The sequence below is a fragment of the Schistocerca nitens genome, chromosome 4 (assembly GCF_023898315.1).
Source record: "Schistocerca nitens isolate TAMUIC-IGC-003100 chromosome 4, iqSchNite1.1, whole genome shotgun sequence".
NCBI classification, from domain to species: Eukaryota; Metazoa; Arthropoda; class Insecta; order Orthoptera; family Acrididae; genus Schistocerca; species Schistocerca nitens.
Window position 1 is genome coordinate 923176021 of NC_064617.1, and position 17491 is coordinate 923193511.

Consider the following 17491-nt stretch of genomic DNA (forward strand, 5'->3'; position numbering starts at 1 on the left):
ATCATTCAACATAGGAAAGTCCATTGGACGTGACGTGGTACCAGTACAATTCTACAAAAGTATGCAAAGGAATTAGCTCCTCTTCTGTCAACAGTGTATCATAGGCCACTGGAGGAGCAAAGCAGACATAGTGACTGGAAAAAGGTGCAAGTCATTCCCTTTTTCAAGAAGGGTCAGCTAACAGACACACTGAACGATAAGCTTATATCTCTGACGTCAGTCTGTTGCAGAATTTTGTACATTTTACGCTTGTGTATTATGACATTCTGGAGACAAAAAATCTGCTCTGTAGAAACCAACAAGGACACTAAAAACTACGATCGTGTGAAAGCCAGCTCCCTCCATTTGTCCATGAGATGCAGAAAGCAGTAGATACTCATGTCCAGGTTGATGCTTTGCTCCTTGCCTTCTGGAAGTCATGTGATACAGTTCCACACTGCCTCTTAGTAAATGAAATATGATCCTATGGAATATCAGACCAGCTGTGTGACTGGACTGAAAAGTTTCTAGCAAACAGAACTCAGTAGAGAGAAGTCTTCAGATGCAAAAGTAACTTTTCATGTATCCTACAGGAGTGTTACTGGACCTTTACTTTTCACAGATATTTAAATAACCTAGTAGATAACATTAGAAGTTCCACGATGCTTTTCGCAGATGATGCCGTTGTATAGAGAGACGTTGCTACACCAGAAAATTGTAGTGAAATGCAGGATGACCCACAGAGGATCGATGCTTGGTGCAGAGATTGACAGTTCACCTACACCAGAAACAAATTAATGTATTGCACATAAATAGGCAGAATGATCCCATATTGTATAATTACACAATTGCATGACAACCACTGGAATCAGTCACATACATAAAATAACTAGGAGTATTCGTAAGGAGCGATTTAAAGTGGAACAAACATATAAAGCTAATTTCAGTTAAGGCAGATGCTAGACTGAGATTCATTGAAAGAGTCCTCAGGAAGTGTAGTCCACCCACACAGGATGAAACTTACAAAACCCTTTTTCCAACCAATACCCGGATATTGCTCGACAGTCTGGGTTCTGTTCCAGATAGGATTGATAGAGGAATTCAAGATCATCGAAAGAAGAGCACCATGTTTCATTACAGGTTCATTTAGTAAGCACGAAATTGTAATGGAGATTCCCAGCCAACTCCAGTGGCATACGCTGCCACAGAAATGTTCTGCATCATGGTGTAGTTCACTGTTACAATTTTTAGAGTGTATGTTCCTAGAAGGATCGATCAGTGTATTGTTTCCTTCTATGTATGTCTTGCAAAGAGACCATGAAGGTAAAATTAGAAAGATTCAAGCTTACCGCAAGGCATACCAATAACGGCCCTCCCTGCAGACCATTCACGACTGGAAGAGCAAAATGGTGGAGTGACAGTGACCGAGGCACATAGAATAACCTCCACCACACACTGTACAGTAGCTCGTAGAGTGGAGTGTAGATGTAGAATTAGAAGGGTACCAGTACCAAACTTTGTGGAACTCCAGGCTTCATTCTTCCCCATTATGAGTTTAGTTTTACTCTTGTGGTGCAATTTGTTAGTGAGGTTCCACTTTCTGTTATAAAGGAAGAACTACATTCATATGAGAGATATTTAATTTCATGAGTAGAATTTTGTGGTTTACACAATAAGAGAAAACACTAACAGCATAACTTTTCATGTTTACCTTTTGCCAGTATATCATTACAGAAGTAATTAATGTTTTTTCCCCATCTGTAGAGAATCCTTCATGGAAACCAGACTGAGAGGAAATTAACAAGTCTGCATGGAAAAGATGGACATTATTCTCTTGAAGGCAACAAAAAGACAGTAGGGAGTAAAATGGGTTTGTTAGATGTGTCTACTTTTTTATTTTTAATATAGCAGACTGTTTTAGGTCACATACTATCACCATTTATACTGAAAGAATTTAAAGTCTTACATGAGGTTATTATATATGCTGACTTCAATGGCTGCTTCACGGCATGCACCATTGGGATCTCCTACAACAATACCAGAGTCTCTGAATTATGCAAATGGGAACAGTCACACATCACATCCTCTCATCTGTCAGTTCTCATGGCCTCAATCTCTGCTACCCCATGTCACCAAGTCCTCGCTCTCCACTCCTCCAAGTCATTATGCGTTACGTGCAACTCCCCCTACCTGTGCTAGATCGAACTCATTCGTACCCTATTCTTATCCTGTGCACTTGCTACCTCCTTCTCCCAGTTATCAGCCAACCTTACCTTTGTAATGAAGCAAGCTGCAATATTTTTACTTCCCCTCTTGTTTTGCCATATGCCTCCTTAAATTCGTTTCTTTACTTTTAACTAATTACCATTAACATACGTGAGTATAATCTGCATTTTCATAAAAGAGAAAGGTTGGCCCTCAGGTTTAAAGAGCAGATCAAATTTTATTTTTAGTTTTATATATGTAATTGATTTTCCAATTTATTTTGACTATTACTAGTTAGTAACTTTCACTGTGGGGTGAAATCAGTAATTGTTTTCTAACTTAAATTCTACTGTTGACATATAAACAAATATAAATTCTGTACTAAATATAAACATTTGGAGGAACAACTAATAGTATTCTTAAAGGATTTATTTGGCTCTATTCGAGAACATGTTAGCAAAGCCAGTCCTTAATTAATTCCAAAGTAATAAACAGTTTTGTCAAAATTATTGTTTTCGTAACAATATTTATTAATTTCACAATTTAAACAAATAATTTGACCTAACTCTTGTAGTAGACGAAACTGTTAAAAAGATGAAGTTTTTCGATGTATTCAGCTAATTTAATGAGTTAAGTTTTAATTGTAATTTCTGTAAATTTAACTTTGAACAATGTGTAGTTTCGGCTCCTATTATTGTGAGGATATATAAGGGCCTGATCTTTGGACTTCAGACAGTCAGCCCACAGCCGAGTTTCTGACGAGAAACCTTTGTTGATTAGAACAACAACAATGCTTCAACTTAATTGTGGAATAAGTGTTAGACAATTAGGCCATGTGTAAAAACAATGACAGTGTCTGCTTTCTATTCTTCAAGAGCTGTGAACTTTGTGGTTAGGGTTTTATTGCTCATAGATATTCAATAGTAAACTATTGTAGCAATATGCGAATGTTTGCCTGAAAACTATTAATGAGGCTTATCAAAAGTTAAACGACTGTGCACTGATCATATTAAATGTGTATATGGGGGGGGGGGGGGTTGTGAAAATTAAAAGCCCGCATCTCGTGGTCGTGCGGTAGCGTTCTCGCTTCCCACGCCCGGGTTCCCGGGTTCGATTCCCAGCGGGGTCAGGGATTTTCCCTGCCTTGTGATGGCTGGGTGTTGTGTGATGTCCTTAGGTTAGTTAGGTTTAAATAGTTCTAAGTTCTAGGGGACTGATGACCCTAGCTGTTAAGTCCCATAGCGCTCAGAGCCATTTTGAAAATTGAAAGTAAACAATTGTGAAACACAAATGTGTACCTGTCGGCTACATCATTTACAGTAGAAAGTACTGCACTTCTACCCCCCTATTTTTTCAGCCAGTACATCGACACCGAGGACAACAAATGAAGAAATAAAGCTGCTGAGATCGTATGCTTAGCAACGTTTTTAGTTTTATGTACCAATCAATAACTCGACTATTTAGTGGGTTGTTATCTCTACTCCTTCCATCACCATGTTTATTCATGTGTGTGCACATTCATACATTCATTCATACAGTCAGTCAGTCAGTCACCTGTTCCACTGATCATTTGAACAATTCTTTTATTGAAATGCTGTGGAATCGGTCAGATTACAGGATATGTATACATGATTAGTGCTAACTTTAATGAACACATTATTATTTTATTCCTACTGTTGCAGCTACACTTAAAAAAAAAGGTTTTTCTTTTTTTCTGGCTACTGGTTTTTAAGTAGAAATTCTTCAGTGGAATAGAAGGAGTTGTTCAGGAGAAATGATTTAAAATTAGTTTTAAAACTTGCTTCTCTACATGTCAGACATTTTATGTTATTAGGCAAATGATCAAAAATTTTTATTGCTAATCAAAATATCCACGGGTGTACTGCCGGTCTACAGTGTCCAACGGGCACAATATTTCCCGATCATACATGTCGCCGTCATCAGGTGAACTGACGGACTGAGCTCCTGTGAACGTTGTAGAGACTTTGAGGGAGCATTAGGGAACAATTGACAATTACGGGGAAAGGAATACAGTAGAAGAAGAATGAGTAGCTTTGAGAGATGAAATAGTGGCGGCAGCAGAGGATGGAGTAGGTGAAAAGATGAGGGCTAAAGAAATCCTTGGGTAACAGAAGAGATATCGAATTTAATTGATGAAAGGAGAAAATATAAAAATGCAGTAAATGAAACAGGTGAAAGGGACTACAAACATCTAAAAAGTGAGATTGACAGGAAGTGCAAAATGGCTAAGCAGGAGTGACTAGAGGGCAACTGTAAGGATTTAGAAGCATATATCACTAGGGGAAAGATAGATTCTGCCTATAGGAAAATTAAAGAGACCTTTCGAAAAAAGAGAACACCCTGTATGAATATTTAGTGTGCAGATGGAAAATCAGTCCTAAGCAAAGAAGGAAAAGCAGGAAACGTGGAAGGAGTATATAGAGGGTCTATACAAGGAAGGTGTATTTGAAGCACTGTTATGGAAATGTAAGAGGACATAGATGAAGATGAGATGTGAGATATAATGATGTGAGATATGATGATGCATGAATAATTTAAGAGAGCATTGAAAGACCAAAGTTGAAACAAGGCCCCAGGTGTAGGCAACATTCTGTTAGAACTACTGATAGCCTTGGGAGATTAAACTCCTCCTTCTGGTGAACAAGATGTATGAGACAGGAGAAATAACCTCAGACTTCAAGAAGAATATAATAATTCCAATTCCAAAGAAAGCTGATGCTGACGTGTGAAAATCACTGAACTATCAGTTTGATAAATAACGGTTGCAAAATACTAACATGAATTCCTTACAGAAGAATGGAAAAACTGATAAAGCCAATCTCGGGGAAGATCAGTTAGGATTCTGGAGAAATACTGAAACATCCAAGGCAATATTGACCCTACGACTTATCTTAGAATATAGATTAAGGAAAGGCAAGCCTACATTTCTGGCATTTGTAAACTTAGAGAAAACTTTTGACAATGTTGACTGTAATACTCTCTTTCAAATTCTGAAGGTGGCAGGGATAAAATACAGGGAGCAAAAGGCAATTTACAATTTGTTCAGAAACCAGTTGGCAGTTATACGATTCGAGGGGCATGAAAGGGAAGCAGTAGTTGGGAAGGGAGTGAGACAGGGTTGTGGCCTATCACCAATGTTATTCAATCTGTATATTGAACAAACAGTAAAGGAAACAAAACAAAAATGTGGAGTAGGAATTAAAATCCATGGAGAAGAAATAAAAACTTTGAGGTATGCCAACGACATTGCAACTCTGTCATAGACAACAAAGGCCTTGGAAGAGCAATTGAACGGAACAGACAGTGTCTTGAAAGGAAGATATAAGATTAACATCAACAAAAGTGAAAAAAGGAAAATGGAATACAGTCGAATTAAATCAGGTTAGGGTGAGGGAATTAGATTAGGAAATGAGACACTGAAAGTAGCAGATGAGTTTTGCTATTTGGGCAGCAAAATAACTGATGATGGTTGAAGTAAAGAAGATATAAAATGTAGACTGGCAATGGCAAGAAGTCGTTTCTGAAGAAGAGAAATTTGTTAACATCGAGTATAGATTTAAGTGACAGGAAGTCTTTTTCCGAAAGTAATTGTATGGAGTGTAGCCGTGTACATAAGTGAAACTTGGACAATAAACAGTTTAGAGTATAGGAGCTTTTGAAATGTGGTACTACAGAAGAATGCTCAAGATGAGAGGGATAGATCAAGCAACTAATGAGGCAGAACTGAATGGAATTGGGGAGAAAAGAAATATGTGGCACAACCCAACTAGAAGAAGGAACGGTTGGTGGGACACATTCTGAGACATCAAGGAATCACCAACTTAATACTGTAGGGAAGAGTGAGAGAGTGGAGGGGGGGTGGGGGTGGGAGGGGATTAGAGGAATCATAGATGGAGACCAAGAGATGAACACAGTAAGCACATTCAGAAGGATGTAGTTTGCAGTAGTCAACTCTGAGATGAGGAGGCTTGCACAGGATAGAGTAGAATAGAGAGATTCGTCAAGCCAGTCTTAGAACTTAAGATGACAACGGCGGCGACGATGATCACGACAACTACTACTTCTCTGCTGTTGCTTTGTCTCTGATGGAATTATTATTTCATGATGGGATTGTTATTTCACTAGTGTCATCTGCAAAAAGTACAAATTTTGCTTGTTGAATGTTAAGTGGAAGGTCATTCACATGTACAAGTAATAGTAGTGGACCCAAAATTGATCTCTGCAGGACTCCCATTGTGGTTTTACCCTAGTCACTAAAATTTTCTAACTTTCTGACATTGTCTGAATTGTTTAGCATAACCTTTTAAACTGTGTAACGAATAAGAGTGTGTCCTTAAATAAATACAACAATCTCTCTCACACGGATACTAATGCATACGCTTTAGATCAGAGCTGTATGACGATAAGAGTTAAAAATACCCAATCATAATGCTTAATAACTAACTGTGAGTGATTGTTGATGTCTGTCATTTTTATAGATGAATTGCCAGTTAAGTATTATATTATGATTGTATGATTGTCATTGAACACCTATACAGCTTCATATAAATATTAAGTTAATACTTCTTAGTTGTCTTGAAATACAGTGCTGGGTTATTAACTATTTGTTACTCACATTGAGTTTTCTTGAGGACAACTCTTTCCCTTGCAGGTGTCACCAGTAGCCACTTATCTCTCTTTATAATATCAGTTCTCTTCTTTGTTGCATGTTATGCTACACACTGTTATTGAATTTTAGTAGGAATTGAATTATTCTTTGCTTTGCATCCTGACACTCCTTTATCAGCTTTCTCATTAGCTCCATAAGAATCCCACTATCACTAATAAAAATTAATAAGTTTTTAATTGTCATTATAACACATTTATTGGGTAGGGAGAGAGGAATGAGCAAGGCTGAAATAATAAAGTCTTCAAGAAAACAGTTAAAGCTCTTTGTAAATTGTGTCCCTTAAATTTCTTTCAAGTACAATTAGTAATCGAAATAATGATAACAATTTTGTGTTCTCACTGTGTATAGAATGTTTTTATTACTGGATTTCTTAGTTTATTTGCAAATAATTTTATTCTGTCTTAGGCAGAACTTATACAAATACACATGTTATCAGAACATGTATGTCCATATCTACAAAAATGAAGAGACATTCAAATTTCTGTCCTCTGATGATAAGAACAGATGATTATTTACAATGTTAAAATGTTTTCATGATACATGTGGAGAATACTTTTGGCAGAGTACAGGTGTGGTAACTGATTATTCACAGCTTTATTCTGTTTTGATACTCTTTCTTTATCAATACTGAAATTATTAACTTTACAAAACATTCAGCATTCTGTTTTTGGTGTGTACAACAGCTTTACAAAAACTCTTTTGGCATATTTCATTTAACATTACAAGTTAATTCCAGTGTAATATTATAATGTACTTATCTTTTGATGCAAGGTTTAATTACATATCCAATGAAGTAAAATACAATATTAGTTTTTCGGTATGCTTATTATTTACATTATGTACAATCGGCACTTAAATCAGACTCAAGATTATATTTTGGGTATCAGATTATCATTGGCACATAGAGAGTTCTGTTTTGTACAAACACTGTAATGAGCACCATTCAGCATAACTTCTGCAGTACATTGTGTAATGTGAAACTCTTAGTTTTTTAGGTCATCCAAGAGAGAGAGAGAGAGAGAGTAACTAATCTACTCTTCACATTTGACAAAAATCAAGGTAGTTCCCATTTCAGTTCATAACACTGACACCTACAATTACTTCGTGTGTTTCCTTCCTTGGGTGCACATCACACACTGTAATACATAGCTTTAAAGTCAGTAATGTACAATTTTTATACACGACTATAATCTGCTCTTTTTGCATTGAAGTTTACAATAAAAAGGCACTTCACAATTTACACATAAGGCACATTCATATGTTAACACCCACTGATTTGAGTTCAAGGAACTGGAAGGGCACATGGAGGCTCATGTTGTTGTGCTCTACTATGAGATGCCCACGGCGTGGAGATGCACCAACCACCAATACTGTGTCTCCTTTCAGTAGAACCACTTCCCCACTTGCATCCTCTGTTAAAATATGTGAACAAAAATTATTATCAGCTAAGAGAATTATCATGTTGATTTCTAATGAAATTATATTGCTTAGAATATGTCCTGGACTTTTCAGTATCATGTTAAAAACAAACATATATGGTGCGAATATTTTTCACATTTGTGGGTAGGTCAGCAACAGTGAAGGAACATGTGAACTGGAAAGAAATATACTGGGGCTACAGAAGACAGTGGAGAATGAAATCACCCTTTAACTTCAGCTCCCTCTTTCATCGTATTCCATAGACCCAGATGTGAAGGTAAACCTTCAGGAATTAAAAAGCTCCAAGTATACACATCACTTGGCATGAGGGGCAACCACAGATATAATGATCCATTTCAACTGATAAAACCAGCTGGCAGCTGTTGTGATTTTCTCAGTTGAAATAAATTATAGAATACATTAAAGCAGAGAAGAATAAATTAAGGCAGAGAATCTGCTAAGGTGATATTAGTCGGCCCTATTAAATTCTGCAGATGAACATTCTCTTTACATACAAAAGTGCTCCTCCCCCAACCCATTCCAAAAGAAGATGCTTCTTATCCACTAGTGTGAACATCACATCTGTGTCAGTGTAAGCTGTATTACTTGTCTGGCAACAAATCCAAAGACCCATTATTTTTATGGTAGGTAATGCGTCTTTTGCTTCTGGAAATGGTTCATTTATATGAAATAAATTAAGTTGCACAAGGTCTGGATTCCTTTTAAACTGTAGACTACTGTGTAACTTGATGGATGCATTCTCTGGTTACAGGAAGACACAGGCATACCACCTACAGCATGACTGCATAGTAAATCAATGACGTGTGTGTGTCTCCACAACTGAGTGGTTAGTGTGTGTGGCTGCTATGTAGAAGACCCAGTTTGAATACCCATTCTGTCGAATTTTTCCTTGGTGAGAGGGCTGAAATGGGTTACACTTGGCCTTGTGATGCCAGTTGAGGAGCTTCTTAAGTGAGAAGTGTTGGCTCCAAGGTCCTGGAAGCTGACAACTTATGGGAGAGTAGTGTGCTGACCACAAGCTCTTACATTTCATCTGAGTAATACCATTGGCAGAGGATGGCATGGTGGCAGATCAACAGCAAAGTTCCAGTGGCTACTAACCATGTACTGTACAAATAAGGGTTTCTCTTTAGTAAAGAATACTAACTTCTAACTCAAATGATGATAGAAAAAAAGTAGAGTAGGAAAACAATGGCAGATATAATAGGATAAAAAATGTAAACTGGTAATAGCATGAAAATCTATATTGAACAAGACAGTACTAACATATTTTTTTCTTAGTAAAAAGTGACATGGATGAAATTATATGATAATAAAAGCAAAACCCTATAACTATATATCCAAAAAGAGCCATTTGGAGATAATTGCAGATATGTAGTTAAAAACCATATTTCAGTATGAAATATTGTCCCAGTCAGTACAAATGAATTTGAAATGTAAACTTTTTGATTAAATTCCCATATAACTGGGCTTTAGGGTGATAGTTGAGGAACGAGGTGGATAATGATGGGATGCCAGCACATTTTGCTGATGTTGTAAGGTGACACCTAACATGCCAATATGGTCCAAGCCTCAGTTTTCTGTAATTTTCTGCCTGAGGTCATCTCAGAAGTGGTACATCATCCTTGCTGATATGGTTGAAGAACTGGAGCAACAAACTGTTCTGTCTTGTCAAGATCTACAAGATGATCAGGGGTATTTGAAAGAATTTGATATTGCAGTGGCTGTGTTATTCTGAATCTTGATGCCAAGTTCCTTCAGACATTTACATACAGGAATGTACATAATGGATGTATGAATACAGGTTGTAGACATATGGTTTATGACATGTGGAAGTTTAGGTCTGGCCGTGAGTTGTGCTCGGGTGCCCAAATGGTAAGCGACAGCTCACAGTAAGTGGGAAATCCGGGTTCAAGTCCTGGTCCAGCACAAATTTTCGTTGTTGTCATTCCATTATACAGCTGATGGTTGTCCATATTCACAGCTGTGAATACGTATCATGTATTTGAAAGAATTTGTAACCCATCATAGAGACAAGTCCAGTATTGCATCAAAATGCACATCTCCTTTCACATGTATGATTGCACAGTAAACTGTAACATGCCGAAGTAGTATTATATTTCTTGTTGAATTATCAGCCCATATAGGTGACGCCTTAATACAAAATTTTCATTTCAAGTACTGTATTTCACAGACTATAAGATTGTCACACCTCTTATTACCCACATTTCACCCCTTTATTTGATGTCTCTGTGGTGGAGATCAGAACCGTTATGCACAGCATTGAAATCATGTCTTTTTTTATGTGTGGCCAAGGAAAACATTTCCGACTTACAAAAAGCATCGAGATGTTGCATAAAGGGCATCAGTGAAAACACCCCTTACCTAGGTGTGTTGATTTCCACTCATTTCGCAGTCAAAAGCGACAGTTCTCAGTGCTATGAACAACAGGTTTACATTCTTGACAAAATTTGACACTGCTGAAACCCTCTGAATGATTCAACCCTTGTCTAAAGAGGTGGTGGGCCTGCAACCTCATTGAACGTGGTCGCACTCTTTTGGAGTGTAGTGTGAACACAATTTTTACTCTGGTATTGAGGGTAGAACTACTAGGGACCATTGAAAACCATTTGACAGAATTTGAACATGATCCAAAGCAGCAAAGGGAGTTTATGCTTTTTGAGCCCCCCTGTTTTTTGTGTCCTCCTGTGGTGTGATCATAGGGGTGTGTGATGTAGTCATGTGACGTGTGTGAATAACCTGCCCCCCCCCCTCCCCCCCCCTTCACATATCAGCAGCAACATGCTTGTTGCGATGGTCTGCTCACGTCTGTTCAGCACTTTGAAAATGTACCTGTAGAGACAGCCAGTCACTGAGTACCGTATTTTATGGGCAATAAGATGCACCTTTTTCTTCAAAAAATCATCATCGAAATTCAGGTGTGTCTTATACTTGAAATTAATATAAAAATGCCCAGTGTTTGATTTAAAATTCCCACTAGTCTTAAAAATGGCCATATATTCGATGCCATGGGAAACCTATCTCATCTGGCAACACTGGATTCAACTGTCAGCAGCAGAGAACCTGTGACAAACGTGAGTTGCAGGGATTCATGCTAACACTCTCTCCCTCCCGCCCCTATATCACAGACACAGAACACTGTGTAGCCTATGATGCATCATTGCAGTCTACAGTGCCAGCGAACTTGAATTGAAAGTGATTTGTGTTGCTGGTAACAATACAATATTTATGTTCGTAGCTAGTTTTATAATGGAAAAAATAAAAGGTAGCTATATGATGTGGGCTATACCAGGTTGTCTGGTATGAAATCAGCATTTTTTGTGAAAATGAAACACTAATTTTGAATTGAAAAGTAAAAACATTTTATTCAAAGTACTGACCATTGCTTTCTATACATTTTGACCACCTTTCTGGCAATTTGTGCACACCACGCCAATAGAAATGTTCGTCTTTTGAAGCAAACCAATCAGACACCCAATTTTCAACTTCTTCGTAGGAATCGAAGTGTTCCTCAGCCAATGCGTGTCCCATTGATGAAAACAAATGGTAGTCGGAAGGGGCCAAGTCTGGTGAATACTGTGGGTGAGGTAGCAGTTCCCAGCCAAGTGTTTTGATTGTATCCTGAACCAGTTTTGCTTTGTGTACAGGTGCATTGTCGTGTAAACAAATTACTTTGCATTGCCTTCTGGCCCATTATGGTCTTTTTTTGATAAATGCATAGTTCAAATTGATCATTTGTTGTCTGTAGCGATTAGTATTCACAGTTTCATCGGGTTTTAGAAGCTCATGATACACCACATCTTTCTGATCCCACCAAACACAGAGCATTGTCTTCTTGCCGAATTGATCTGGTTTTGCAGTCGATATTGATGGTTGTCCCAGATTAACCCACGATTTTTCCCATTCAGGATTCTTAAAGTAAATCCATTTTTCATCGCCAGTAACAATTCGATGCAAAACTGATTTTCTTTCATGCCTTTGAAGCAAAATTTGACAAATGGTTTTTTGGTTTTCCATCTGTCTTTCATTCAATTCATGTGGTGCCCATTTTCCACACTTTTGGATCTTTCCCATAGCTTTCAAATGGTCAGAAATTGTTTGTTGTGCAACATTTAGCATTGCTGCCATTTGTTTCTGACTCAAAGTATCATCTTCATCCAATATTGCTTGAAATTCGGCGTCTTCGAACTTTATTGGTGGTCTTCCACGTTCTTCATTTCTTATGTCAAAATCATTATTTCTGAACCGTTGAAACCATCTTTTGCATGTTGCTTCTGATAGAGCATGATCACCATATGCCTCGACAAGCATTCGATGCGACTCTGAAGCACTTTTTTTAAAATGAAAGCAAAAAATTAATGTTTTCCGCAAATCATCACTTTCTGATAGAAAAATTGTTAACCTGATTAAAACATATGATGTTGTTTGTTCCATGACTTGATGTATACTAAATATCTTTGACAGATGTCATACCAACCAAACAAACAAAAAAAAATTAAGGCTCGTTCACAACAAATGTTCCCTATTGACACATTTGTATCTTAACGCTCATTTAATACCGGTACACCTGGTAAATTGAAAGTAGTAGCACACAGCAGAAGAACATGCAAACAGAGCAGCTGAGTGACATTTTGGCCCACCACCAACACAAAAAAACCCTTAGCAATTGGTGGGCTAGTAAAGAAGAATTTTTAAAAAATTAGGAAAGCTAAATGTGCAAATAGAGGACTGAATGCAAAATGGCCAAAACTAGCAAATGATGTATTGAAATGGGCTGAAGGACACCATCAAAATGGCACTGGAATTGATACCAAAAATTATTCAAATGCACTCTCGTAAGTTAGTGCTACTGTGGAACTTAATAGGCTTGAAGGATGGATGGAGTTGGTAGGTGATAGAGGTTTATGAAGTGTCATGGACTTAGCATGTGAACCAAAACCGAAATGTATTAGAAAATGCCACAATAGTATGAAGAGAAAATATTATCTTTCCATTGCTTTATTATTCAACATCGAAAGAAAACCATTGTGGAACTAAGCCAAATAGCGAATATGAATGAAAGTCAACTCCTCTGACATTTAATCTGCAGAGTACCAGAACTGTAGCCATGAAAGGTGCTGCAACTGTAACTATAAAAACAAGGGGACATGAAAAAATGCATTACACTGTCATCCTTTCATGTTGTACTGACAGTACTATATGTAATCCATTGATTATTTTCAAGTGCAAAACCTTCTAAAATAGTGCCAGGTGGTGTTGTTCATGTACATGACAAGGGTTGGATGGATGGTAAGAACTTATGGATTAAGAAAGTGTGGGAGAAGAGGAAAGGTGCTTTACTGGAGAAGAGTTCTATTCTTATGCTAGATCAGTTCAATGGTCATATGAAAAATCCTTTGGAAGAGAAATTGAGACAGGAAAATACAGAGCTTGCTGTTATTCTGGAAGGACTGACTTCACAATTGCAACCTCATGATGAGCCAATAAAAAAATCACTTAAAGTGTATATGAAAGAGGAATGTAACAAATGGTGAAGGATGAAACTCAACATGAATTCATGCCGAAGGGAACTTTAAAATGACCTACAATCAAACTTGTGTGTCAGTGTATAAAACTCTCGAGGTCTAGAGTAAGAGAAGATACTGTAATTAGTGGCTTTCTTTGGTATGTTCAATAACAGAGTGGTACATGATGTATAATCATGAAACACAGTAAAACAAATAATTGTAGTTTATATTTAGGAAATGCAATTGTACTTTTATATACCCTTGTGTCTGTATCATATATATGTATTTGTTGACAATATACATACAGTCTATATTGTCTACGGATGGATAGAAAAATAAATAAATAAATAAATCTTTCGAGAAGTGGGTCATAAGTAATGCTCTCGATGGCAGTGAAGACCATCTTATATATGAAGAGGGCAACTATGATGACAAAGAGGAAGAGGAAAAAGAAGAAGAAAGTTCATGTGGCGATTTTTGGGGTTTTAAAGGTCAGTAAGGTTTTATAAACTAAGATTATTTTAGTCGGGCTTTGAAATCTAATAATAAAAATGATAAAAATATTATTTTAAAAAAACTGCTTGAAAATTAAAGTGTGTCTTACAGTCTTTGTACTAACTAGGACAATATTTCATATTGCAGTTAGTGTAGCTTGTAACCAAACATTTGCAGTTGTCTTGCAAGCTGCTCATTTGTCAAACCATACTTAATGGAAAATTTTTGCTTCTATTGTTGTATAATTTCATCAGTGAAAGTTTTTGCTATTACTTATGATACACCCAGGTCACACAAATGGTTTAACCTGAAGCCGAAATAAATAATAATAAAATTTTATTTACAAGCAGTGATTGTGTTCATGTAGGACATTATGCCTAGTCTCTTTAAATATGTAAACACTGAATATAAATTTAAGTGTTAGGAAATCTTTTTTAAAGTACTTATTTGGAGTGTTAAATTATAGGAAGTGAAATGTGGGTTATAAATAGTACAGACATGATGAAGGGGTATTGAATCGAACTGGAGAGAAAAAGAGCTGTATGGCATAATTTGACTAAAATAAGGATAAGTTGATAGGACACGTTGTGAAGTATCAATGGAAAGTTAATTCAATAATAGAAAGAAGGGGTAAAATTGAACAGGGAGATCAAGGCTTAAGTACATAAGCAGGTTCAAATGTATGTAGCATTCAGTAGTTGTGCAGATAATGAAAATACACTCCTGGAAATGGAAAAAAGAACACATTGACACTGGTGTGTCAGACCCACCATACTTGCTCCGGACACTGCGAGAGGGCTGTACAAGCAATGATCACACGCACGGCACAGCGGACACACCAGGAACCGCGGTGTTGGCCGTCGAATGGCGCTAGCTGCGCAGCATTTGTGCACCGCCGCCGTCAGTGTCAGCCAGTTTGCCGTGGCATACGGAGCTCCATCGCAGTCTTTAACACTGGTAGCATGCCGCGACAGCGTGGACGTGAACCGTATGTGCAGTTGACGGACTTTGAGCGAGGGCGTATAGTGGGCATGCGGGAGGCCGGGTGGACGTACCGCCGAATTGCTCAACACGTGGGGCGTGAGGTCTCCACAGTACATCGATGTTGTCGCCAGTGGTCGCGGAAGATGCACGTGCCCGTCGACCTGGGACCGGACCGCAGCGACGCACGGATGCACGCCAAGACCGTAGGATCCTACGCAGTGCCGTAGGGGACCGCACCGCCACTTCCCAGCAAATTAGGGACACTGTTGCTCCTGGGGTATCGGCGAGGACCATTCGCAACCGTCTCCATGAAGCTGGGCTACGGTCCCGCACACCGTTAGGCCGTCTTCCGCTCACGCCCCAACATCGTGCAGCCCGCCTCCAGTGGTGTCGCGACAGGCGTGAATGGAGGGACGAATGGAGACGTGTCGTCTTCAGCGATGAGAGTCGCTTCTGCCTTGGTGCCAATGATGGTCGTATGCGTGTTTGGCGCCGTGCAGGTGAGCGCCACAATCAGGACTGCATACGACCGAGGCACACAGGGCCAACACCCGGCATCATGGTGTGGGGAGCGATCTCCTACACTGGCCGTACACCACTGGTGATCGTCGAGGGGACACTGAATAGTGCACGGTACATCCAAACCGTCATCGAACCCATCGTTCTACCATTCCTAGACCGGCAAGGGAACTTGCTGTTCCAACAGGACAATGCACGTCCGCATGTATCCTGTGCCACCCAACGTGCTCTAGAAGGTGTAAGTCAACTACCCTGGCCAGCAAGATCTCCGGATCTGTCCCCCATTGAGCATGTTTGGGACTGGATGAAGCGTCGTCTCACGCGGTCTGCACGTCCAGCACGAACGCTGGTCCAACTGAGGCGCCAGGTGGAAATGGCATGGCAAGCCATTCCACAGGACTACATCCAGCATCTCTACGATCGTCTCCATGGGAGAATAGCAGCCTGCATTGCTGCGAAAGGTGGATATACCCTGTACTAGTGCCGACATTGTGCATGCTCTGTTGCCTGTGTCTATGTGCCTGTGGTTCTGTCGGTGTGATCATGTGATGTATCTGACCCCAGGAATGTGTCAATAAAGTTTCCCCTTCCTGGGACAATGAATTCACGGTGTTCTTATTTCAATTTCCAGGAGTGTACATGCAGAAGATGGACTTCCAGGAACAAGTGCAAACTGATGTTTACAAAACATTTATGGTATTTATCAAAGATTCACAATTGAGCACCTTTAAAACAATTTACAGAAAATTTGACAGATCAGGTATGCTTATAATTCATTTCTCCTTTTATGGAAATATCCAGTTTCCACCTTATACCTGCAGCACAATTTATGATCATGTAATAAAATATTTTTCTCTTATCATGCCAGTCTATGTTTCTGGGGTGTTTACAATGAAGTGAGTAAACACACACACACACACACACACACACACACACACACACACACACACACACATCCAGGCACTGTTGTCTGACTAGGGTGAACAGTTGTGTGGATGACATGGTGTGGTTAACAGGAGAGGGATATTCAGGGAAAAAAGGGGAATTTGGGTATATAATCAGAGATGGTTTTTTTAGTCCAGTCAGAGCAAGTGGTGGATTACAAATGGGAATGAAGAGTGAAAAGGGGGTTGGAGTGAGGGGAGCAGGGTAATTTTTTTTGGGGCGGAAGGGGGGTTGGGGGGGGGAAGAGCAAATAGTGAGAAAACAGTGTGGATGAGGGTCCATAGATCAACAAGACTAACTAAAGTGAGGGTAAGATGAGGAATAGTAAAGCAGTGAGAGAAGCACTGCAGTTGAACAGTTTCTTTTACAGTTCAGGAAATCTCGGGGTCTGCTCAGTCTTTTGATTGCCCTGTGATGTAGCAACTTCCATTGGTGCTATCTTCATGATGTATCTTTGTGCTGTAATATATTCACAAAATTGCATTTGGTTTTGGCACTGTACATTAAACTGTTTAGGAAAGGAGGAATAACTGTGAAAAACAGCCTGCAGTACCATGTAGAGTGGAAGTAATGGGCAAAGGCAGCAACTAGGAAACAAAATAACACAATAACAGTTCAGTCTAATTTTCAAGCTCCCATTTGTTTTTGCAGTCTATCAACGTCATTTGCTTCTGTTTCCATGATGAGTGTTGCTGCTGTAATTTAT

General features: G+C 38.8%; 1 protein-coding gene across 1 annotated transcript in view; it reads right to left on the bottom strand.

Annotated features, from left to right (window-relative positions):
• Window positions 1–7246: 7246 nt before the first annotated feature.
• LOC126253544 (myosin-I heavy chain) overlaps window positions 7247–17491 on the bottom strand; it is a 193317-nt gene continuing 183072 nt past the window's right edge. The window contains exon 16 of the mRNA XM_049954939.1: window positions 7247–8286. Coding sequence (XP_049810896.1) covers window positions 8129–8286 — 158 coding nt within the window. The 3' untranslated portion in view covers window positions 7247–8128. The remainder of the gene's footprint in view (window positions 8287–17491) is intronic.